Raw genomic sequence first — 25,042 nt, forward strand, 5'->3', positions numbered from 1 at the left:
CGCCCACCAGTATAATGCGGGAATACTTTTAAGTTCTAGGTCGCCCACCAGTATAATGCGGGAATACTTTTAAGTTCTAGGTCGCCCACCAGTATAATGCGGGAATACATTTAAGTTCTAGGTCGCCCACCAGTATAATGCGGGAATACTTTTAAGTTCTAGGTCGCCCACCAGTATAATGCGGGAATACATTTAAGTTCTAGGTCGCCCACCAGTATAATGCGGGAATACATTTAAGTTCTAGGTCGCCCACCAGTATAATGCGGGAATACATTTAAGTTCTAGGTCGCCCACCAGTATAATGCGGGAATACATTTGAGTTCTAGGTCGCCCACCAGTATAATGCGGGAATACTTTTAAGTTCTAGGTCGCCCACCAGTATAATGCGGGAATACTTTTAAGTTCTAGGTCGCCCACCAGTATAATGCGGGAATACTTTTAAGTTCTAGGTCGCCCACCAGTATAATGCGGGAATACTTTTAAGTTCTAGGTCGCCCACCAGTATAATGCGGGAATACATTTAAGTTCTAGGTCGCCCACCAGTACAATGCGGGAATACATTTAAGTTCTAGGTCGCCCACCAGTATAATGCGGGAATACTTTTAAGTTCTAGGTCGCCCACCAGTATAATGCGGGAATACATTTAAGTTCTAGGTCGCCCACCAGTATAATGCGGGAATACATTTAAGTTCTAGGTCGCCCACCAGTATAATGCGGGAATACATTTAAGTTCTAGGTCGCCCACCAGTATAATGCGGGAATACATTTGAGTTCTAGGTCGCCCACCAGTATAATGCGGGAATACTTTTAAGTTCTAGGTCGCCCACCAGTATAATGCGGGAATACTTTTAAGTTCTAGGTCGCCCACCAGTATAATGCGGGAATACTTTTAAGTTCTAGGTCGCCCACCAGTATAATGCGGGAATACATTTAAGTTCTAGGTCGCCCACCAGTATAATGCGGGAATACTTTTAAGTTCTAGGTCGCCCACCAGTATAATGCGGGAATACATTTAAGTTCTAGGTCGCCCACCAGTATAATGCGGGAATACATTTAAGTTCTAGGTCGCCCACCAGTATAATGCGGGAATACATTTAAGTTCTAGGTCGCCCACCAGTATAATGCGGGAATACATTTGAGTTCTAGGTCGCCCACCAGTATAATGCGGGAATACTTTTAAGTTCTAGGTCGCCCACCAGTATAATGCGGGAATACTTTTAAGTTCTAGGTCGCCCACCAGTATAATGCGGGAATACATTTAAGTTCTAGGTCGCCCACCAGTATAATGCGGGAATACATTTAAGTTCTAGGTCGCCCACCAGTATAATGCGGGAATATTTTTAAGTTCTAGGTCGCCCACCAGTATAATGCGGGAATACATTTAAGTTCTAGGTCGCCCACCAGTATAATGCGGGAATACTTTTAAGTTCTAGGTCGCCCACCAGTATAATGCGGGAATACATTTAAGTTCTAGGTCGCCCACCAGTATAATGCGGGAATATTTTTAAGTTCTAGGTCGCCCACCAGTATAATGCGGGAATACATTCAGCTCTAGATTTTGGAATCAGTCACCCCACCTGAAGACGGAAGGTTACGACAGAGATCCCCAAACGGGAAACAATAAAATCCTCAGCACCAAGAAGCAGACAACTGCAAAAGCAAGCGCACATTCAAAGGGAAGAAGGAACGCGTCTCAAAAGAGCAGTTTGGGAACGCTATGGCATGCCCAACATAACAATTCTGATGAAAAGCCATACCACTGAGGAAACCATTGAAAGATTTAAAGAAGAAAGTCGTATCCCCAGCGGGTCAAGCAAAGTGACGAAAACTGGCATTCAAACGTCAGCGAAGGATCAGCATCATCTCCAAGTTCACAAAATACAGGCGTCAGAGGAAAGCATTAGCCGACAAGAAAGCAAGACAACAAGAACAAGTGGGAGATAGATGAGACCTCATACTCTAGCTTAACTTCTTGTTTTTCCTTTTAGAGCAATGTAATAGGGAGATCGGTTGAGCAGTAGCATCCTACAGCAGCATACAACAGCGCACAACAACAGCAAGCAATACAGTCACATGGTAGTCCCAGCTACCAAAATTTCCCGAACTACATTGACCTGATTCCTGTTCAGCCCAGGATATGTAGGAAACCTCTGAAGCAAAGGTTCGGTCAAATATTTTTCAAAAAAATGCTTCACACGGAGTATGCAGAAGGGCAAAAATCGCTCGCTTATCTTTGCGCGAAAACCCTTCGTGTCTTCGAGCAAAGAGGGGCAGCTGTAAGCACGTGATTTTTGCTTCACGGACAATCGCTCCAAAAGAAAATTCAAAATATATATACATGTGCATCGTTCGTTCTAGGCTTTAGTTAACTTGTTTAAATAATTTTTTGTGATAATTGTGTTAAAATGTTGCATTGTTGTTTAGTTTTAATTTCGTTTTATTATTTTTATTTTTGTTTTAAAAGAAAAAATGAAATTAGAAAAAAAAAACAAAAAACAAAAGAGAAGAAAATCGGATTGGGCCCCAAAATGAGGCCCAAAGCCAAGGCAAGACCCAGTCCAAAACCAGGCCTGCCAAGGCACGCCCCAAAACGACGCCGTATAGGGCGTTCGATCTAAGCCGTCCGTCCAGGCCAATCCAACGGCTCAGGATCATCTTCAACAACCCGTGTTCAAACCCGACCCAATAACCAATCCGATCCGACCCCTCACTTAAACCAAACGACCCCGTTTAACTACTGAACGACCCCGTCTTGTTTCTCACCCTCAGATCCAAGCCGTTGAGATCGTATGATCCGACGGCTCAGATCCAATCAACCCCCCCATATATAAGCTCAGCCCTTTACCCCGCACCCCCTATCCGAACCCCACCCTTCAGTCATCTCCTTCCCCAACCCCTTCTCATCCTCGAACCCTAGCAGCCGCCCCAGTATCCCTCGCCATTAAAGCCGGCGGCACGAACGCCGGTGACCACCCCCTGAACACCCTAAGACCCCCTCACTCTCCTGAACATGGATCTACTATCCATTTGCCTCGAATCACTTTCGTTCGTCTCGAATCTTCATTTGAAGATTTGAGTCGAACCCGTACCTATGCCAAGTTACCCCATCTTCATACCAGACACCCCCCTGACCTTCCTCGTGACCAAACCAAGCTTGGTTTGGTCCGAATCTACCCACAACTCCCAAAAATCCAGATCTGGAAATCCAGACTTTTGAAACACATGCACCTGTGGAACCCGGCCAGTTTTGACATAGGTTTGAGGTCTAATAGACCTTAACCAAGGTGTTCTCATGTGAGAACACCCTGATTAAAGTTTGTTCGGCCTCAAAAGTTCGAAGTCGAGTTTGATTTGGGTCTGTTTGGTTTAAACGTTTGGTAAGTTTTCCGTTCTTTTTGTTTTATTTCCAAATAAGTTGTCAGCATATCTTTTTGTGTTTGTTTGTTGTTTTTTGTTATTTTTCATCCAGATTCCTTTCATCTCTTTAAAGACCTTTTTCTTTGGTCGGTTGATTTTCTATGGGTGTATTCTGTATGTACTCTGTGATGAACATGTTCGGTTAGATTGGTCGTCAAATGAATAAACTTATATAGGTTCCCAGTTATTGAACACAGAATTGTTTGATGCCCTTTAGATCCCTAAACGAATTGTTATGTGAGCGATTGATTATTATCTGTTATAATTAGTATAGTCGACTCGATAAATATCGTCGATTAGCTTTCTATAACTAATAAATCAAATGAGCTAATAAGGTCTCATGACTAATTGAGTCTTTGTCACTGACTGTATGCCCCAGCATTGTTTGAAATGGTTTGTTTGCACTATAAAACTGACTGAAAAGGTTCAGACTAGGCAGTCCTGAGTTCGAGCTTTCATCAGTGCAAAAATGCCCTAATGCTGCAATAGGCAGGGGCAGTAATAATCAAGGTTAACAGGGGTAATCTGGGGTGTTAAAAAGAACAGAAGTAATTAGTTTAAGTGAGCTGACAAATAGGGTACTAATTTGGGATTAAATTAATGCCAATGGGGAACAAGACATAAGAGCATGGGAATTTAAAATGAATACTAAAATGAACCCATAACTCTTGATTAAAGAAAGCCAGGCGTGGGGGGGAATAAAGGGAGCTGACACCAAGCATGCTGAGCATGGGCTTAAAGAGTATGGGCATTCTGCCAATTGGCAGGCAGGGCAGCTCAGCTGTAATGGTGCATTTGGCCTATAAATAGGCCATTTGATAACTAAAACAGGGGCTGAAGTTTAAGGGTCTTAGGCTGGACTTTTAGCTTTCAGAGAGGGAAAAACAAAGGGCTGGAAAATTTTTAGTCTAAAGAGAGGTCTAGTGAGTTCAAAGAAAACTGAAAAACACAAGTTAGTTTCCAATAAACACTGCAACCAAACACTGCCTGAAGGTTGTATAAGAGTGCATATTGGTCAAGCTGTCTTGGCCAAGTTCTTGGTTTGCATTGGTTGAGCTGTTTCTGGTTATTCAATTGGTAGTGTTGCTGTTGTTTCATCTTTCTTTTCTGGGTTCATTGGTTTGGTACTCGACTATTGGTGGTTCCTCTTTGTTCTGGATTTCTGTTGGTTCATCATTCTGTTTCTGGGACTGTTTGTTTGTTGCTCGACCACTTGTGAGCTTCATCATTGTGGCTGGTTGTTGTTGCTGTGTTGTTGGTGTTATCTGCTGTTGCTGTATTCGTGCATACTACTCAACTGATCACTTTCTTTCTTCTGTTCCTCTACGTCAGGTACACAACCAAGGCACTATCAAAATGTAATTAGAACATTGAGCATGAATGCAAAAGAAAGGAAAAAGACTTGAAGTTGATTTTCATATATATACTGTTATATTAGATATCACGTATTGTATGATAATTTTCATTTTTGTGTTGACAATCGAAGCAGCCTATATGCCTAGTGTATATTAATATAAGTTAGCTAAATAGTAGCTTACATATGTATGTTGATAGGTGATAATATGTTCAATGAGATATGTTGCATTTCAGATTCTAGTTTACTTTGCAGTATATGTTGATATGTATACCAAGTATGAACACTGTACATCCTGGATTAAGTTCTCTTTTTTTGATTGATGGTCTCATATAACTAGTAAACCACCTGTTAGGACAAAGAATACCAAACTTGCAATATCAACCCCGTAAAGGTCGAGTTCAGACCAAAACAGGCCTAGCCGGCCTGCTTCGAGCAAGCAGTGGCCCAGGTTTGGCCCATCACGCATGGGTCGAATTTGGGCCCATGACTACTTATTCGACTGACTGTGCGCGCAGCCCTATTCCTGATTTTAGTATTTCCGAATTCTGTCACAAAAATAACTCGCAAGCATTAATTAATTAGGATTATCTACTGCTTTCGATTGATAGAGACAAACGCGACAAGAAACGTAGTTGCTATAGGATATCCTTTAATAATAAGAATGAGATGAGCCTCGCCGAATAAAAGTACAAATTACGGGGCCCTCAGTAAATACTTGTTTTAAATTACTTAGAATTCAGGAGGGCCGCTTAGTGAATTTCGTGGCCTTCCCAAAATAATAACGCGATAGTCTCTTTAGGCGCGTGTTTAATAATTTACTTTCTTAAACTCGGGTGCGCATTTCATGCGACCCAAATCCAAATCTCAAAACATCAAATAAAATGCGTTCCGGATTGTGGGTGCATTTCATGTGACGCAGTCCAAAGACGTGTTTTAAGCGATGTTCACATTCTTGTAAAAAACAATAATAATAAAGCGGTTAAAAGTTAAAATTTGCACATAAGTTCATATTGTATTTAAAATCAGATAAATAAGCCAAATATAACAGTTGAGCGACCGTGCTAGAACCACGGAACTCGGGAATGCCTAACACCTTCTCCCGGGTTAACAGAATTCCTTATCTAGATTTCTGGTACGCAGACTGTAATATAGAGTCATTCTTTTCCTCGATTCGGGATTAAAATGGGTGACTTGGGACACCCTAAATCTCCCAAGTGGCGACTCTGAAATAATTAAACCAATCCCGTTTCGATTGTCCTTTAATTGGAAAAAACTCCCCCTGCGCCCCCCGGGCGCGGAAAAAGGAGGTGTGACAGGCAGTTAAGGCACGTAGGCATGCTTTTCTAAACTAAATAGGATAATTACATATGCTAGTGTAGCTCAATTAAAGGAAAAATAGATATTGTGCTTAATGAAAACAAAGTTTTTTTCAATAGATAGCCTGTGTACGCACTCGTCACCTCACGTACACGATGCTCATATATCAAGCAGTACCAAATCCTAAGGGGAGTTCCCCCACCCAAGGTTAGGCAAGCCACTTACCTCGAACCAAGCTCAAATCAATCTGTCACAATGCTCTTTCCACGAATATCCGACTCTAAATGGCTCAAATCTAGCCAAAACAAATTACATAACATAAATATAGCAACAAGAAACTAATCAAGCTAACGAAATCAAAGCTAAGGCAAAAATTAGAAGAACGCTCAAAAAGCTTTCCTGGGACCACGTCTCGGAATCGGGTAAAAATCACAAATTATGAATACCCATTCACTCACTAGTTCACTCATACCAAAATTATCTGAATCCGAGGTCTAAATCCCACTCAAAATTTGAAAATTTGATTGGGAAATTCCCCCCCCCCCCCCATTTTCCCAACTTTCTCACTCCTTGATTAAATGAAAAAAACAACAATAGGTAAATGCAATATAGCTAAAACCGAGTAAGGAATTGTTACCCTAAAACTCTCTATGAAAATCCCTCAAGGAATCACCAATTTCTGAGCTCCCAAGGTCCAAAAATGGATAATGAACTCAAACCTTTGCACTTAGCTCATTTTTTTCCAATCAAACTGCATCTGCGGACCTTTCTTCTCACCTACGGCACTGCACCTAGGGAAATTGCATCGCAGGTACGGAAATCACTTAAGTCCTCAAGTCCCGCTTCTGCGAGCAATGTGCCACACCTGCGCACCCGGCCTGGGCTGCCCAATTCCGCTTCTGCACTTCAAGTCCTGCTTCTGCAGGCTTGCACCTGCGGTGACCTCTCCACAAGTGCGATTACGCCAGCACCAGTGTTTACCGTGAAATTGGTAACAACAATTAAATTTGTAAATGGGACTCTAAAAATACGTGATCTAATTTTATGCTAGTTTGTTAGAGTAGTTGATGCTAGGTGTATGAAGTTTAATGATGAAATACAAGTTAAAATGGGGTAGTAATCAAACCGAGGGGCTTGCTACCCGGGCTTCGGACTTATTCGATAAACCGACTCGAAGTCTATATCCGGCTCGGGCTCGAGCTATCGGGGGTAACCGGGAAGATGATAACAATTAAGATATAATCTAAGAAGGATCTTTATGGCCAATATCAGGTAACAAATGAAGAACAAGTATATAAGAAATAAATGGAAAGAGTAGCCTCGAGCTAGTAAGTTAGAGAGAAAAGAGAGAGAGAGAGATATTATTGATCTTGTGTAGAATGGTTGGAGAAACGGCAGCCCCTTACAAAGTGGTGAGGACTTCCTTTATATAGGAGTGGAATCCTGTGATAGTACAAAGTATATTAATTATAAAAGCATGGAGATGGGACGGCTAGACGTGACGTCTCGATATAGGCTCCAGTTAGGCCGGCTCAGTCATACTTAGCCGTGTGCCTTGGGAATTTCCCGTTTTGCTCCAGCTTCGATCTTCGTTTTCTTTGAGTCGGGCCTCGGTGAGCCCCGAGGGAGGGAACTCGGCCGTGACTCCAGGTCCTCAAGGCCTCAAGACATTCTTCTAAAGTGACTTGATAGTAAGAAATTAGGCCCTCTGATTTCGCCGCATACAGATAGTCTCCGCGTTTCTTAGAACAAAACGATGGGAAACAATTTTGATACCCAACTCCTTGAGCTTCTCATGATGATGACATGCTGACGATGCAATCCTATGGCGTGAGTCTATACGCTAACTGGGACATCCCATGGACTTGAATTTTTGACATCATTCAGTGCACTGTCGATTCCTATTCTCCAAGGTAAAAGTACCGCCGTCGATTCTATTCTTTAGAAACGAAGTAATTGCTTTCCCAGCTAGTCTTCCAAAGGCCTCGATGACCGCATCATTATCTTCTATAAATGGGGGCGTTCTGGCGTGGTTTTTCTATCCAAGTTCCTTCATCTGCTCACTCACCCTTCTCTCCTTTTCATCTTCCTTTATTGTTAACTATCATGCTTGGAGTCTACGGCCTTAGGGTCGTTTGGCATCGTTCCGCTAGGCCATGTCGTGGCTATTTGCCTGAGCTCCTCTTTGCTGAGCACGACCATGCTATCCTATCGTTGCTGTGGCTGTATTTATGTCCGCTGCTGTTGTCCCTATTGGCTCGAGATGACGACAGATGAGGAATTGATTCTCCCCTTTTTTAGAAAGTTATTTGAACTATGCACCGCTACTCACTCTCCTACCCTGGCCTGGTGTGGCACTTCATCCCTTGGTTTTTTCCTTTCCCAAGGGATAAAGTGGCTCCCCCGGTCATTGAGGCTGGAGCCCGCCGAATCTTCAACCTTTGACTTTGGAGGGCTATGTCTCTTTTCTCTGCCTCCTTTACATCCCCTCATTTTCCTCTTCTTCATCTTTTCCCTCGGTGAAGACTTCCCGCTGGATTAAGCTGGGAACCTAGAGGAGATGCCAGTCGAAGGAGTTTCCTTCGAGGATGCGAGCTCAAGGAGGCGGCGATCGAGGATGCTGATACCGGAGATGGACCCTAGAGGATGAACTAGGCTCTTAGGTTTTCACTATGGGTGTATACCCCTTTGTTTCATTGTTTCTGTGTAAGGACCCCTTTCGGGCTTTTGTAATTGTATGTAAGAACCCCCCGAGGGCTATTGTAAGACAATATTTACGAAATATGAAGACATCTTCTTTACTTTTGCTTTTGATTTTTGCCATGTTCTTGTATATTCGTGTGTGTTTGCGGAGATTTTGAATGTATGCCTCTGTTAACGATCGTCACTATTCTTTTCGGCCTTTGGTCAACAGAAATGGCCCTTTCCGCGCTCATCATTTTTCCCGGGATCAAGCTTGAAGTGGTCCGGCAAACTTGGATCATCGGGGCCCTCGAGTCTCATGGAGATAGAGCGCCGAAGTGACAGTTAACTTCGGGCGCTTGGAGCTTTTATTTTGAGCTTTGACATAGATAACCTTTTAAGGTATTTGTAGGCGGGTTTCTGAGGAAGGGGCCATTCGTACTTAGGCAATATCCTGAGGTCGAGCCCTCGTGGACGGGACTCGAAGTGCTTATTTTTTCTTCTCAAGGGAAACTTCAAGGTTGGTTACCACCTCGGAATTGGAGACTATTCCGCTGACCCTCTGTGGGCTAACTTCTTCTTGACGGAGATCTTTGCGGTTGGGTACCACCTCGGGATCCGTATCAAGGCTGTTAGCCTCCCGGGGCTTATCCTAGGTAGGCGAATCATTGATGTTTCCCACATATACGTGGGGTGGCTCTTACTTCTTTGGATGATCCCATCATTTTAGATAGTTATCCTTCCACCTTGGCATCGAGTCCTTCGTTACCTTAAGCGCGAAAATATTGGTGCAGGTCCCTGCTTCGGTTTGCCAATTCTGCTATAGCTATGATTGCTACTTCAAGGCCTGCTTGGCAAGGAAGGGAGAGTTCCACTCTCGGTGCTCAGGATTTGCGGGAGTTTACCCTGAAGACTATATCTTCGATAAAAGAGGAACACCTAGAGATGGTGAGGAGAGACTACGGATGGGTCAAGGAGGTAGCGTTGCAGACGCTTTCCCTGTATGAGAGTATTACAAACCCTGCTAATGGGTTCCTGAACGTATACTTATACCCTTTCGCACTATGCCCCCTTGATAAGGCCGTGCTTGATTTCTGCCTCAAGTATTGGGTTACTTTGGCGCATATACATCCGTCATTTTGGCGAATAGTGCTGATGATGAGATTCTTTGCAGAGAAGGTTGGGCTTGAAATGACACTTAGTCACCTCGTCAGGCTGTACCGGCCCTTTCATAATCGATGCCTGCTAACCTTGCGGTGCCGTTCGTCCACGCCCTTTATTGTTGATGATGAGGAAGATGGGGATCGAGAGTGGGTCAGTTGATTTGTCCAGGTCCGGACGACTGACATTATCCCTATGGAACTCATGCCATTTCTCGAGGAATGGAATTATGCGTGTGAGTGGAGTGTCTCATGCTTTCTTAGATTTGCTTATAGCGAAGATCAATTCAGCAATCGTGTTTCCTTCTTTTCTGCAGCAACTTTATGGGTGTGGGGCAAAGTTCTTAATCTACCCGGTTGGGTTCGGAGGTTGGAGAACCATTTGACTTGTGATGAGCGTAGGTGTCGAACTGTATCTTGGGGAAGATGGGAAGCGAAATACCAAAGATATGTGCGTACACTGCTTTTACCTTGGCCTTCGTATATTTGAGATGACATTTTCCTCTTTCTTTTGTACTGGCTTTGCCGTCATAAGTATCGAAAAGGTCCCCTGGGGCGAGGCTGTGCTCCTCTAGAGAGGGGAAGGAGTTGTCGGCCTCTAATCTAAGGGACGATGACGATAATTAGGATATGCACTCATAGTGCGGTGGAGCTTTTAGCGGGGCTAAATGGGTCCATGTCTTCGAGGAGAGAACATCGCCCGAGCCTGCTGTTCCTGAAGTCTTTAGTTCCGGAGCGGTGGTTTCTCCGAGTGATCATGCTTCGACCAAAGTTGTTTCTTCCAGGGCCGAGGGGGCTAGACCGACAAGAGTGTGCTCGGCCTTCGAGGAAGTCCACCGGCTTCACTTCGTAGTGAGTTTCAGCATAGTCCTTCTGCATCTCGCGTCTTCCCTTCCTTATCGAGTTTTCCTTCTGCAGTCCTTTGATAGGCTCAGGTCTGAGATGCTTAGTCATGGGGATAGGCTTCAGAATGCTCTAGATGAGGGTAAGTCCTGTAGGATCCTCAGCGAGGAGAAGGAGGTTGAGTTGATGCACTTGCAATATGAGGCATACCAGAGCTCGAATTACGAGAGCTATTTGATGGAGTAGGTAACCGCTCGTAGTATGCGTTTCACTTTTTTAACCCTTAAGGTTAATCTTTTTGCCTATCTCAGTTGTAGAAAAAGATAGAGGCTCTGGAGTACCATAGGGGTAAAGCCGACCGAGTTAGGAATGCTTGTAATGAACTAAGAGCTCAAGTACAAGATCAAGCTTCAGAGGAGAAGGGTTCCTTGGCTAAAGTTCCCGCCTTCAAGGCCCAACTCCGCTTGGCTTGTGACAATGCTTCAGTTCAAGAAGATATGATCGCGAAGCTCGAGTCCGAACTCTCGAAGGTAAGGGTTGAAATAGTCGATGGTCGGGCTGAAGCAGTGTTGAGTCAGAATAAGGCTGATCATGAGATAGCGATTCATTTGAAGGACGCTACTGATGCCCAAACTGAGTTAAAGAAGACCCTCGATCGTGAAAAGAGAATCGAGGAATATGTTCGTTGTAGATCCCGAAGAGAGGTGCTTGAAGAGATCGGCGCCAGGGTTTCGTTCTCCTGTAATAGGTGGCTCGAGCGAGGGCGGACGAGCGTGATGCTCGATTACTTCTTGCCGACGCCACGAAGAGTAAAGATAGGGCTGGTAGGCCGTAGCCTTCTGGAGCGGAGCGTAGATTTTGCCATTTTGTATTTGATATTCGCAGAGCATGTTTATAGATGGAGAACACACCTTTTGTGTATATAAATAAAAGAAAACCTGAAGCTTTTATCTCTTATGTATCCCTTTCTGCTTTGCTTTTGACCGGGCGGGCTGGTTTCGGAGTTGGCGAGAATCCTTAGATTTGTAACATGGTTCCGGAGCCAGTCAGGCAGGCCCGGAGGCTCTTATACGCTTGGTTGATGCGGCCTTTAGTGAAAGCTAGCGTTAGAGCTCTTATATTTTGGTCAGCTACTTTGTGTTGAGTCTCTGAGTCAGGTTTTGACTCAAACCTACTTGACCTTCAATCTTTTGTGCCTGCATGGGCGGATGATAATGGATCTTACGCCTTGCCCTTGGGCATTTGTATTTTAACTATTTTGGGTTCAGTCTCCAAGTCGGGTTACGACTCGAGCTTAATTGACCCTCAAGTTATTTTTTGTGCCCGCATGGGCGGATGACAATGACTTTTTACGCCTTGGGTCGAAGCAACTTTTTAGGTATATGGCCTTGAGGTTCGTAAAGCTGGCGACGGTGGCTCTTATGTTGTGCCCTTAGGCATGTATAGTTAACTATTTTGGATCCGGTCTCCGAATTGGGTTACAACTCGAGCTTATTTTAATCCTTAACTTTTCAATTTTTAAGCTAGCAACAGTAGCTCTTACACTTTTGGTCGTTGTGACCTTTTAGTGTGCGGCCTTGAGGCTCATTTGGTTGGCGACAATGGCTCCTACACTTTTCCCGTAGGCATATGTAGGCTTTGGTTTTCCCTCGTTAAGGTCTTTTTTGAATTAATTTTGCCTGACCCATCATCGGTTCGGGAAGAACCTCGATTTCAAGTCGTTAGCGGCGATGTTCGAGAACCTCGGAAGGATTAGATTGTAGGCTGAGTAGCTCGGAGCCTTGTGATTTGGAGCTGACATGGTTAAAGCTCGTTTGCCTATTGAGGGTAGCATGTTTTAACTGGTTCTTTTCGAAGTAGATTCGAAGTAATGACATCTGATTTTGTTAGTGACGGTCAGGCATCCCCGAGTCACGTTAATTTGGCTGGTGCAGCCGTTTTGACCGTAGTTATTTGTGTTTGGCCGGAGCCATTTTTTGGTCACGAGTGTAGTAGTTTGGCATCTATATTGAAGGTATGCCTTTTTAGGGGTCTTACAAATTCGATATATAGCCTAAAATTTGGGATCGAGTTTATGCCTGTAATAAGGTCTTACAAAATTTTTCATGCCTGTTGAGGTCTTACAGTTTTGTCATGCTTGTTGAGGTCTTGCAGTTTTTTCATGCCTATTGATGTCTTACAGTTTTCCATTGTTATGTAAAACAGATCTGGCTAGACCGAGTTGGCCCGCTCAAGGTCTTACGGCCTCGGGTTTTTCAGTGAATGGCGATTGACGACAGTCTCCGAGTCATCGAGTTTTCTTAGGCTCAAAGGCCGTTACTCATGAGCTCAGAATTCCCTCGTTGGGGCCTTATGAGCACGAAGTTCCGACCCTGAGGTCGTGTGGGTTGAAAATCATTGATGCTATGTCTCCATGTATTTTCGGGACGTACTTGGTGGAGGGATCCTTGCCGTGAGCATGTTGAATTTTCTTTTGGAGTACGAGATGCTTTTGGAGAAAGATATTCTCTGATTGCTTTGGAGTAAATACATGTCGTTGTGTTGCCGTAAGCCTGGCTTATGCGGACACGGTTTGTTCGATCGTTTGGCCCGGTACATTACTTTCCTACTGGAACTTAGTCTGTCGTTTCCTGGCCTTTCCGAGCGGATAGAGTCTTCAAGGGGGTACTTTCCCACGTTCGGAGTTGATTGCAAGAGAAGTTTTGAGCATTTGCTGAGTTTGTCAGATCATCTTTAAGAGGCACGTCGCTCCGTTAAGAACCTTACTGGCGAGACCCTCTTCGGGCTGGAAGTTTGGCTGAGGGGAAAGAGTGTGACGGGTGCCGTTAAGGCCTTGGGATCTTTGGGTAGGGTTAACACTTCCGGATACCCTGGCCGGGTATCTGCATACAAGTAGTGTAAAATAACGAAGGAGGGAAGTGATATTACCTTATCGCGAGGTGCGTATGTGATGTTCCGAGGCCCGATATGTCCCTGCCATTTTGGAGCGAGGACTCTGTACAGCCCTCCGCTGTGTTTAATCGGGCTTGGCCAAAAGCATGGTTTGATTACCCTTTGACTCGTTCGATAGTGGAGATATTGGTGCCAGCGCTACGTTATGTGACACGAACATTCCCCTTTCCGCGTGTTGCTCCCTGCCGAAGGTTTTAATTCCGTCCCTTGCGGAGGGTTTCATCCTTTGGCGAAGGGGAGATGGTGCTGCCTTCACGCAATGCGTTCGCGGTCATCTGAATAAGGCATTCATGCCTTATGCCTCCTTTGATGATACAGATCTTGGCGTTCCGATCTGGGCCAGCCGTGTTGACTGAGAGAATGGTCTTTCTTCATGCCATCTCGATCGACGTGTGGAATCCTCTAAATATTCGAGAGGCGGGCATGACTTGGTCTGGCAGTCCGAGCCGCCCTATCATCCTCGGCCCGACGGTGTTGCTCGAGCCACCTGAATTCATGAGCACATGTTTTATTTGAAATGGATTGAATGAGGAAGAGGGTTACCAGGCGTTGGTGTGAGGCTGAGACACTATATCAGCGTCCTCTTTGCTGAACGTGAGGTCATCCTCGGGAATACATCCCCGGATTCGCTTTTCTTTGGTGACGGGCATTTTTACCCTCCTTTTTATAAGTTCTGGGAGATTGTCGTCGCTCCTCCACTATCATGGTAATATGTCGCGGCCCACTCGCTTCGTTCCTCTCGGTCGCCTTCATTACTCGGAACTGAACTTGAGCCCGATCGCTCGACAGTTCTCGGCAGTGATTTTTATTGAGTAGCTTGGCTTTTTCCCTTCTGAGCTGGTGGCCATCTTTGGCCCCATGGCCGTGTGTATTATATAGTTCACATACCAAGCTATGATTCCTCTGAGAGGTATCCGACTGAACAGGCCTGGGCCCTTTGGCGTCCCCGATTTTGCTGACGGTGAACACGATGTCTAATATAGCGATGCTCAAATTGTATCCTGATGGGTGAGGCGCCCTCACTGGCCTTGTGTCCCCATCGAATCTGTCTCTATTGACGATTCCTCGAGGATATTGTCCTCGATCCATTCCCCGATCGTAGCGAGGTAGGTTGCGTCTCGGGGCATTCCTCCTATCTGCGGCGTACGACTGGTGTCTCTCCTTGTTTGGCATCAGTTTCTTTGCCAGGGGCCTTCTTGGGTATACTGAGTCCGAGGGGGCTCCCAACTGATCGTCCACGACCCTTATTTGCCACTGGGGCCGGATGAGGGCGTCCGACCAGGTCTTGGCTGGATACCCGATCAAGTTTTGTTTCAACTGCCTTGAAATCACCGGGCTTTGCTTGTTTAGGCTTTGAGTGAAGGCCTGCACCGCCCAATTGTCTGGGATCGGGGGTAGTTCCATTTGTTCCATCTGGGGACGAGGTGCAAATTCTATCAATATTTCATTCTCCCTTTGCTCAATCTCGGATGTGTCAGGCTTTCTCATCGTTGTTTCGATGGCACCGGTGCGTGCCTTCATAAAGGAATCCACCAGTATGGTAAGTGAGTTTATGGGGTTGGGATCTAGGCTATGATGCCGCATCATGGCCCCCTTAGATGGCATTTCTCCAAGCCTCTTCAATAAGACGGGCTTGGTCTCATCATCTTGTGTGTCATAGCCTTTCGCTGCGCATGTATAGGCAGTGATGTGTTCATTGGGATCTGAGGTCCTGTTGTACTTTGGGAGTTCTGGCATTCTGAACTTCTTTGGAATGGATTTCACAGCTGCTTCCTCTGGGAATGGCCATTGCACGAACTTCCTCGAATCTACACCCTTTAGGATCAGGGGCGCGCCCGAGATTTGGTCGACTCTGAAGTTATAAGCTTTGACCTTTTTATCGTTGGCTGCTATCAATTTCTCGCCTGACTCGATCCTTTTGGTGAGGTCCTCCAGCATTTTCACGATGGCAGGATCGGCTACTGATCTGTTGTTACTTGACCTCTCCGGTACCTATTCGGCCGGGGGAGTAGTTTTCGGTACTACTGTGCTGTGAGTTTTCAGGTGGCTTTGCAACTGAGAGATAGCCAACTGTTGTGCCTGCAACATTTCAAAAATATCATGAAGACTAACTTCCTGTACTTCTCGAGCTGGGGTTTTTTGGATTTCCTGTCGGTCGCCATGTTGTATGCTTCTGTGGGTGTGTGAGGTTTCGTCGACCTACTGCGTGTCTTGTGAACCCGTGCCCACTGGAATCGGTCCAGGTGCGTTATCGGGGTTCTATGGTGGCGCATCAATGACTAGAACAGGCACACCATTTTCTCCGTAATTTTCAAGGCAGTCATTCTCACCTTTGTTTACCGAGCCAGACATTTTAATCTGAAATCAAAAGATCTTGGACAAGAAAAAGCGTGAAAGATAACTTTCGTTTGTGTAATGAAACCAGGAAGAAAATAATCACTATTATTTTTAGCCCCACGGTAGGCGCCAAACTGTTTACCGTGAAAATGGTAACAACAATTAAATTTGTAAATGAAACTCTAAAAATATGTGATCTATTTTTATGCTAGTTTGTTAGAGTAGTTGATGCTAGGCGTATGAAGTTTAATGATGAAATACAAGTTAAAATAAGGTAGTAATCAAACCGAGGGGCTTGCTACCCGAGCTTCGGACTTGGTCGATGAAAGGTCTCGAAGTCGATACGGCTCGGGCTCGAGCTATCAGGGGTAACCGGGAAGAGGATAACAATTAGGATATAATCTAAGAAGGCTCTTTATAGCCAATATCACGTAGCAAATGAAGAACAATTATATAAGTAATAGATGGAAATAATAGCCTCGAGCGAGTAAGTTAGAGAGAAAAGATATATATATATATATATATTATTGATCGTGTGTAGAATGGTTGGAGCAATGGAAGCCCCTTACAAAGTGGTGAGGACTCCCTTTATATAGGAGGAGAATCCTATGATAGTACAAAGTATATTAATTGTAAAAGCATGGAGATGGGACCGCTAGATGCGATGTCTCGATAAAGGCTCCGGGTAGGCCGGCTCAGTCAGACTTAGCCGTGTGCCTTGGGAATTTCCCGTTTTGCTCCAACCTCGATCTTCGTTTTCTTTGAGACGGGCCTCGACGAGCCCAAGGAAGGGAACTCGGCCGCGACTCCACGTCCTTGGGGCCTCGAGACATTCTTCTGAAGTGACTTGATAGCAAGAAATTAGGTCCTCTGATTTCGCCGCATACAACCAGAAAATCTTCAGCAATGGCCTAAGTCCATTTTTCAACCCGTTGAGCATCGGAAACACACCGAGCCCCCCGGACCTTAACTAAACATACCAACCAATCCTAAAACACCATAAAAACTTAGTCGCTCCCTCAAATCACATCAAACAACACTAAAAAACACAATTCATCCTCCAATCCAAACCTAATTAACATGAAACTTCCAAATTCGATAACCGATGCCGAAACCAACCAAACCACGTCCGATTGACCCAAAATTTTGCACACAAGTCATAATCAACATTACGGAGCTATTTCAAGTTCCGGAATCGGATTCCGACCCCGATATCAAAAATTTCACTAACGGTCCAAATCTCTAAAAATTCGACTTTCGCCATTTCAATCCTAAATAAGCTATGGACCTCCAAAACACAATCCGGATACGCCCCTAAGCCCAAAACGCCCAACGGCACTAACGGAATCGACGGAACTCCATTCCGGAGTCGTCTTCACAGAGTTCTGACTACAATCCAAATTCTAAGACTTAAGCCTCCGTTTAGGGAACTAAGTGTCCCAAACACTTCCAAAAACCAAAATGAAACCTTCCGGCAAGTTACAATAGTAGAAATAAATATGCAAAAATGCAGTTAATAGGGTATCGAGGCTCTAACTCTCAAAACGACTGGTCGGATCGTTACATGAACTCTCCTCTAGCTTATTGAGACCAATGGATCCCTTTCTAGTTATGTTGTTGCAAAGACATCCTACATTACTAAACTTTCTCATTAGGACTGACGCATCTGTTTTTCCTACCTATCTGCTTTATTATCGTTTCACTTGTGGACATCTGTTGTTCGAAGAGAGTATGAAAAACAAAGGGATTATAATTTTTTTTTTTTTTTTTTTTTTGAAGCAAGAAACAGTAACTGTGTCATCTTGGACAATAGGCGTTTGGATAATATTTGGTAGAAGGAAAAAAAAAGTGTTTGAAGTTAAAGTAAAAACAAAATAGCAGATACTAGAATATCATTTATCAATCACTCAAATTATAAAAGAATAAAAAAACTTCAATTCTAATTGGCCCTAATTAGTCTCATCCTATATTTTGATAAAAGGCAATTGGAAAGTTGAAACTATAACTATTTCCTTGTATCTTCAGGACTAAGAAATTAGTAGCTACATGGACTATACCATGAATTTCCAACCATATTCCTAGGAATCCACTATCTCCTCTACGCATTAAACAAAGACCTGTACCAACTTGTTTTCTGTCTCCACATTCATTTGTCAATTCATATACTTCAAGTCTACGCCCTTGACTCCCCACCCTGCTTCACCCCTTCCTCTCGGGCAATTCCAATTACTAAAGAGAAAAGATGATCCCAGAGCAGTTCCAGAAGAGGCTTAATGCCTTTTACATAAATTGGATCCAACACAAGAAACAACTATGGGGAAATTCTGATGTTGTGGTTATTCACACCCCACCAAAATTGGCCAAGTTCTGCAATCCAAAATCATCCTCCTTCTTTTTATGGCTCTTAGGTGATGACTTTACCGATACAACTGTAATCTTCACTCCTTATGGAATTTACTTCCTCTGTACCCATAAAAGCTTTTCCAAGCTCCGTGAATTTTGCTCTTGTGTCACGTTGACACGGAAAATCCCAACATCAGTTCAACTGAAAGACAAGACCGATGATGGATTCTTGATCATTGATGCTACGATACGTGACGCTAGAAATATTCGTAACGAGAAGGCCTTTCTCGATGTTGATAAGGAGTGTCCGTTTGTGGTTGGTTACGTAGAAGGCGAGTACCCAAAATCGAAGCTTTTCTTGAATTGTATTAATAAGTTAGAACCAACTAAGTATCAGGGCGCCACTGTCAATTTTGGTCTTGATGTGATGTTTAACGTGGCTGATGAACAAAGTGTTGGACCCTCCGCGCGTTTGGATGAGAAATTGGTCTCAATATCAAAGGAAAACGAAGCTAACCAGTCACGTAAATCTGAAGAAAAGAATATATTGCAGGAGTCTTGTTCACTTATGGACTATGATTTGGAGCATAAATTGCAATTAGATGATCCAGTCAATTATTTGTCAAGCAAACTAGAAGAAAACAAGATATTACTTGAGAAGGAGAAAGTTTATATTGCGACGTCGACTTCACTGATGGATGGTACAATATCAGGAGATGATTTCACTGGCAGCTTGAGGAAGGATTCTGTAGTTATGGATCATGACGATGATGAAGATTGGATGCTAATTGAAGGAAAGGAAGAAGGACAAGAAACAAACGTGGCTAATAAACTCAGCTGGAAAAGGTATTGCTATTAAGAATGTGTCCATCTTTATTGGAGTATTTCATATATTCTGCTGTAGGCTCTAACTTTTAACTCATTGTTTACTGTTTTATTAGGTGGATCACGGATAAAATATCAAAATCATTTGGTCTTGGGGATAAAACGAAGATTAAGGCTTCTTCACACTAATGTGCCTGTGCCTGAGGTCTCTTCTCATTAGTTGCTAGCATCACTTTGTGCGTCCCAGTGCTCCTGCTCTAGTTTCGTTGTTGTTGTTGTACAGTTTGTGATATTGAAGTAAAAATAAACAGGACGGCAAGAGTCCCACATTGAAGTGTGATTAGCAAAGTCATCTTATCTTTTACCGTTAAGACAACTGGTAACAGGCTTGTTATATATGGTAATGCCTCAACCTTACTTTTTTCTATTCCTTTTTTTTATTTTATTTTTTATGTTCTATCGTCCTTTATCAAATTTCTATTGTAACATTTTTTACCTTCATAAAGTTAAGTTTGTTCATAGTTTCTTGTTCAACTATTTTTCAGATGTGGCTTCTCCGGTTCTCATATACTTTGATGACCTTCCATTTTGTCATATACTTCCTAACTGGTAATCAGGAAGCAACTCCCTCGATGAAATTAGTTTTGCATTTGAAAGAAGCTGTGAGTGATTATGTTAATTTTGTATCGGACGAATACTTTGGTGCGAAAATGTATACACAAATTGCCCGTACGGCTCTCGTAGTCCCACCTGACTACAAGCCAGCATTCTCTTATCCCACGTTTTCTAGCATGATTTTCTGCCTATGTCGAAGCTTGCCTCAAAGGCTTAGCTTCTTCTGTGCCGCCCGTTTTATGCCAAGGCTTCAGCCTTGTCCTGTTGACATTTTCCTGTGGCTGGATCTTGTCCTTGCGCACTCCCGGGGTTTGGCTACGGATATGTCAGTCCCTCGTTCGGCATCAAGCATAGCTCTTGAGTGCACAGTCCAATCCTCAAGCTTGACACTTGCCTTGTGCCTTGGCACATGGTTGTGCTTTGCCGAGTAGGGCAACCATCAATCCTTGGCCTTTGTCATGTGCGTCTTTCATAAGATGCCCATGGTGGTCATATGGCATTGCCCAAACATAGCTCTCTCAACATACTTCCATCCCGCATAGTGCAGCGTCGTCCCACGACTGCACGTCTAGGGCAACGAACCCTTGCTTGCAAGGTTGAACCTGAGTCATGCTCACGAGTCAACACACGAGGCTCTTACAAGTGGTGACTTGAGTGTCCAATCGGCATAGAAGTATTTATCCTTCCTATGGTAACCTCCAGGGCCTAGCCATTCCATATGCCAAGCCTCTAGCACTAGTTGTGCACTCAACGCTAGCCCTGGGGCGTGGCGTCATCCATAGAGTTCCCGAACTCGTATAGATACCTTAGACACTCCTTAGAGATGCCTAGACAGGCCCTTTAAGGGTCCCCCCTCCCCCCTTCCCAAGATTGCTCACTTGGTGCAGCTCAATTGCAGAAGGGAGGGGGAGAGAGGGGGGGGGGTTAGCTGAGCATTCACCATTGTCCGCCTTATATATGCTTAAAAAGAAAAAGCACATGTTTCCCCATTTAACATGTTTTGGCCAGGGAATCATAATGGACCTTTTTCTTACTCCAACCTCCGAATGAGATGCCGTTTGTTATCAATAATTTGTCTTGACTTCCTTCACAACACACTTCTATAAAGTTTCATCCCATTCCCATATCCGAGGAAAGAGATATAGCCTTCGCAAGATTAAGCTAATTACGACAAGGCCACTAAACTTGGCTTAGTCAAGCCCATAGGTAAACAAGCTCCAAATGACGCCGAACATGGGAAGCATATATAAGGACATACTAGGAACTAGGCTTGCAGCCAAAATCCCTAGATTTCACTCATAGCTCGACAATGTGCGGTGCTGACACTCATGGCACGCACCTGGTCGTCGCCCATAGGCTAGACACTTGGGCTCCTCCCAGGTCCTTGTTATACTTCTTTGGTGCTATTAGGACATGCAATACAACATATCTAGATGGTTGTTGCCACCCCCAAAGTCCCTTTGCCTGATGCTCCTTCTTGAAACACATCGTCAGCACGTGCCGCCTGCATGGCTGACACTCGCACAGCCTGCTCGTGGCACACAGCATTACAGGCGCCAAGAGTCAATAAAGGCAGCCCGTAACAGATCACATGCCCGCGGAACATGTCCATGATAATCTTGATGACACTGTTGGAAAATGGGTTATTAAATGCTTAATTGCTACATGTGTTATGAGCTCCATGAAAAGAATTATTTTGGGACAGGAGCTCAATCTAGTAACCTACATTTTACTCTTGAAAGAGAAACTCGAAGCGAAAATGAAGAAATAACTTTCTGATTTTCACATAAAGTACAACAACAAAGCTAAGTAGAGCTTCAGAACAAAGTAGAAGAAACAAAAAAAATAGATAAGGACGATGCAGATGCTATACTCCCTATTACTACATTGAGATACTACAAGAAATTGCACTTTCAATTCAAATTCCCAACTTTGCCAATCCTCAAGTAAATTGGGAAAACTACAGTTTTCTGGCTTTCATCCCAAGCACTATTGAATTTGTCAACAACGTCACTAGTCAAGAGCTCAACACCCTTCTCTTTTGCAGTTTGATAAGCTGACAATGACTTCAAGTATGTGAAATAAGAATCCAAATACATGGCTCTCTCAATCTTGAACTGGAACGGTCCATTGTGACCACAATCATCCACAGGCTCAAATGGGAAATCAATCGTTTTGTATTTTTCATCCACCAAATTTCTTGGAGATTCCCAGTAAGGTCCAGCATCATTATAGTAAAATTGATCAAAAACTGTATCCACTGAGCTGTTTACTCGTGGCGTAGTGTAGGACCAGGCAGCGATTACTCCATTTGGTTTCTTGAGCACCCATTTCACTTGTTGGTAGAAAGTTGGGAGATCAAACCAATGCAGTGCTGCAGCAATTGTTATCAAATCTACACTTGACTTTGCTCCTATTTTGCTTTCGACTTCAGCCATTGACATCTTGGGAGAGGTACAAACGTATCGAACATTAGGTAACCTGGTTATATATTGCAACTGCTTAGGACTTGTGTCTGTGGCAACTACTCTCTTCTATAGCTTAGCCAATTGAGAAAATTACACAATAATTTTGGAGCAATTAATTAGAACAATACCAAATATTTGGAGCAAAAAAAAAAAAAAGATGCTACGACACTAGGAAATGCTTGTTTTTAACTCTTTCTTGTGTCTATTACAACGCTTACAATTTATCAACAGAACATTTATGTTTAGATATGACAGTTTAAGAGAATTGTTGATGCAAACGCTCATCGTGTGTGATTACAGTCTTAATATAATGTAACAGAATATATTAAAAAAAGGGAATTATTTGACATTAATTACTACTCCTAACTAAAAGTATTTCCTTCTTATTCTAAATTGTTTACGGTTGGGAATAAGAAGAGTCGCTTACAGATTCAGCAGCCTGGCCATTACCAGTGCCAACATCCCAAGCAAGGTTATGACAAGGTGTCTTTGAAGAAATGAAATTGAACAATTCTTCCGGGTAACTTGGCCGACCCTTATAATACAGTTTTGCCTGCTTAATGAACAATTCTGCCATCATTTTGTCACTCTCGCTCTTAATTTGATATGGAGAAGATCTTAAGACATTTTTCCTTTTATACATGGAGATTAGCTGAATGGAAAAATTGGTGTTGTGTATAACTCTCTGCATTAGGTTGCGGGTAGGTGACTTAGAGCTAATAAACACGTGCACATTAGCTGAAATGGAACTCCTCTATAGTTGTTCCTATTAAATCCTGGAATAGATTTGTACGAATCCGTACTAGGCGGTTAGACATGTGTCCCAATAAGATTCTTTACTATAAATAGAAATGAAACTTATTTAGGGTGCTCCTGCTATATAAAGGGGATCACCCCAATCATTGACAAAGAATATACTCTCTTACTTTCTCGTTCATTGTTCATCAGAAATGTCTTTTAGCTTTATTATTCTTGTTTTACTGTTCTCGATCCATCTCGAGGTCACTTTGGCTCGAGGTCGAGACTGGCCTACATTCTGGTTTGGTTTTACTTATTCCTTTCATTTATACTTCAGATTTCTTGGTTATTAATTAGTATTGAACTAAATCACGTATCTTTAAAACCATAAATCAAATTTAATTGTTACTCGTATTTTCAAGGTAAATAGTTTGGTGGCCACCGTGGGGCTAAAGATAATAGTGATTATTTCAGAACTAATTCTCATAACACACGTTATTTTCACACTTGTTCTTGTCAAGAATTTTTTGTTCTCAGGTTAAAACATGTCAAACTCGCAAAACGCACCTGTACACAACAACGATGGTCTTGGGTTTCATGGGGAAAACAATAATGTAGGGGTCGGTGTACTACCGATAAACCTTGGGGAAGTGCCAAATGTGGAACTAGTTGATGTTAGTTCACACATTGCTTTGAATGCAGATCTAGGCGCAGACCCCAGAGGAAGTGTACGCGGGGAAGCCCGATCTGGGGGCCAAGAAACACAAGGTATAGGTGACGGGGGAGTCAGCCTCTAGGTAATATTCGAGATGCTACAAGCTCAACAGATTGCCATCGCTCAACTTCAAAGTCAACACAAAACTCCAAGTATAGTCGAACCAGACAACTCCCGACGTACTGAGTCGATACCGGAAAGATCAAGCGGTAACGGCTCGGGGACTGACTTATGAGGATGTTCGAGGAACTCACCAAAAGAATCGAGTCTAGGGAAAAGAAGATTGAGGATAATGACAAGAAAGTGGAGACTTATAACTCCCGTGTTGATCAAATACCGGGGGCACCCCCGGTCTTGAAGGGTTTGGATGCCAAAAAGTTCATTCAAAAACCGTTTCCTCCGAGTGCGGCTCTGAAGCCCATTCCTAAAAGTTTCACATGCTCGATATACCTAAATACAATGGAACAATCGATCCTAACGGGCATATTACCTAGTATACTTGTGGGATTAAAGGAAACGACTTGAATGATGATGAGATCGAATCAATATTATTGAAAGCATTTGGGGAAATTTTGTCCAAGGGAGCCATGATTTGGTATCACAACTTACCCCCGAACTGTATCGATTCGTTTGCTATGTTAGTAGACACCTTTGTGAAAGCACATGCCAGAGCCATAAAGGTGGCAACGAGGAAATAAGACATTTTTAAGATAAGACAGAGGAACGATGGGATGTTAAGGGAGTTCATTTCTCGGTTTCAAATGAAGCGGATGGAATTACCACCGGTCTCGGATGACTGGGCAGTACAGGCCTTTATGCAGGGTTTGAAAGAGCGGAGTTCGATTGCGTCTCGACGATTAAAGTAGAATGTGATATAGTATCTAGCTGTGATAGGGTCAAACGTGCATAACCGTTATACATCAAAAATCAGGGTCGAGGACGACTAGTTGGGAGCCCTCTCGGGTTCAGTTCATCCTAATAGATTGGCAGCTAAGCCCCCGAAGGATATACATAGGGAATCTAGATCAAACAACGAACGATATTAGCCGTATGTGGATCGGAGAAATAACGATTCGGGGCATAACACTCCTTGGAATGATCGAGGTCAAAGCTCTTGTTGAATCATGAGTAAGAATGGCTTTGATAAACATACCGATCCCACGGAAGCAGCTCGATTGTCGGAGTATAATTTTAGTGTAGATGCATCGGGGATTGTGTCAGCTATTGGAAGAATCAAAGATATCAGATGGACCAGGCCTATACAAACCGATCC

General features: G+C 43.5%; 1 protein-coding gene and 1 pseudogene across 2 annotated transcripts; one reads left to right on the forward strand and one right to left on the reverse strand.

Annotated features, from left to right (window-relative positions):
- The first annotated feature begins 18,108 nt into the window (after nt 1–18,108).
- Nucleotides 18,109–19,965, forward strand: LOC104236350 (FACT complex subunit SPT16-like). Of its 2 annotated transcripts, XR_713407.2 has the most exons (3): nt 18,109–19,254; nt 19,350–19,633; nt 19,779–19,965. XR_713407.2 is itself a non-coding variant. In XM_009790261.2 (2 exons), the coding sequence occupies exons 1-2, from the start codon at nt 18,308–18,310 to the stop codon at nt 19,420–19,422; spliced, it is 1,020 nt and encodes a 339-aa protein (XP_009788563.1). In that variant the 5' UTR covers nt 18,109–18,307; the 3' UTR covers nt 19,423–19,767. The 2 variants fall into 2 exon arrangements, 1 of the variants encoding a protein (XP_009788563.1); XM_009790261.2 differs by lacking the exon at nt 19,779–19,965 and having other exon boundaries at nt 19,350–19,767.
- Nucleotides 19,966–21,534: 1,569 nt separating this feature from the next.
- Nucleotides 21,535–23,036, reverse strand: LOC104236349 (uncharacterized; annotated as a pseudogene).
- Nucleotides 23,037–25,042: the final 2,006 nt, after the last annotated feature.

This window comes from Nicotiana sylvestris, chromosome 2 (assembly GCF_000393655.2).
Source record: "Nicotiana sylvestris chromosome 2, ASM39365v2, whole genome shotgun sequence".
Taxonomy (NCBI): Eukaryota; Viridiplantae; Streptophyta; class Magnoliopsida; order Solanales; family Solanaceae; genus Nicotiana; species Nicotiana sylvestris.

Coding starts and splice junctions, on each gene's coding strand:
- LOC104236350 (XM_009790261.2), top strand. CDS start 18,308: ATGATCCCAGAGCAGTTCCAGAAGAGGCTTAATGCCTTTTACATAAAT. Junction 19,255..19,349: donor AATAAACTCAGCTGGAAAAG/GTATTGCTATTA, acceptor CTGTTTTATTAG/GTGGATCACGGATAAAATAT.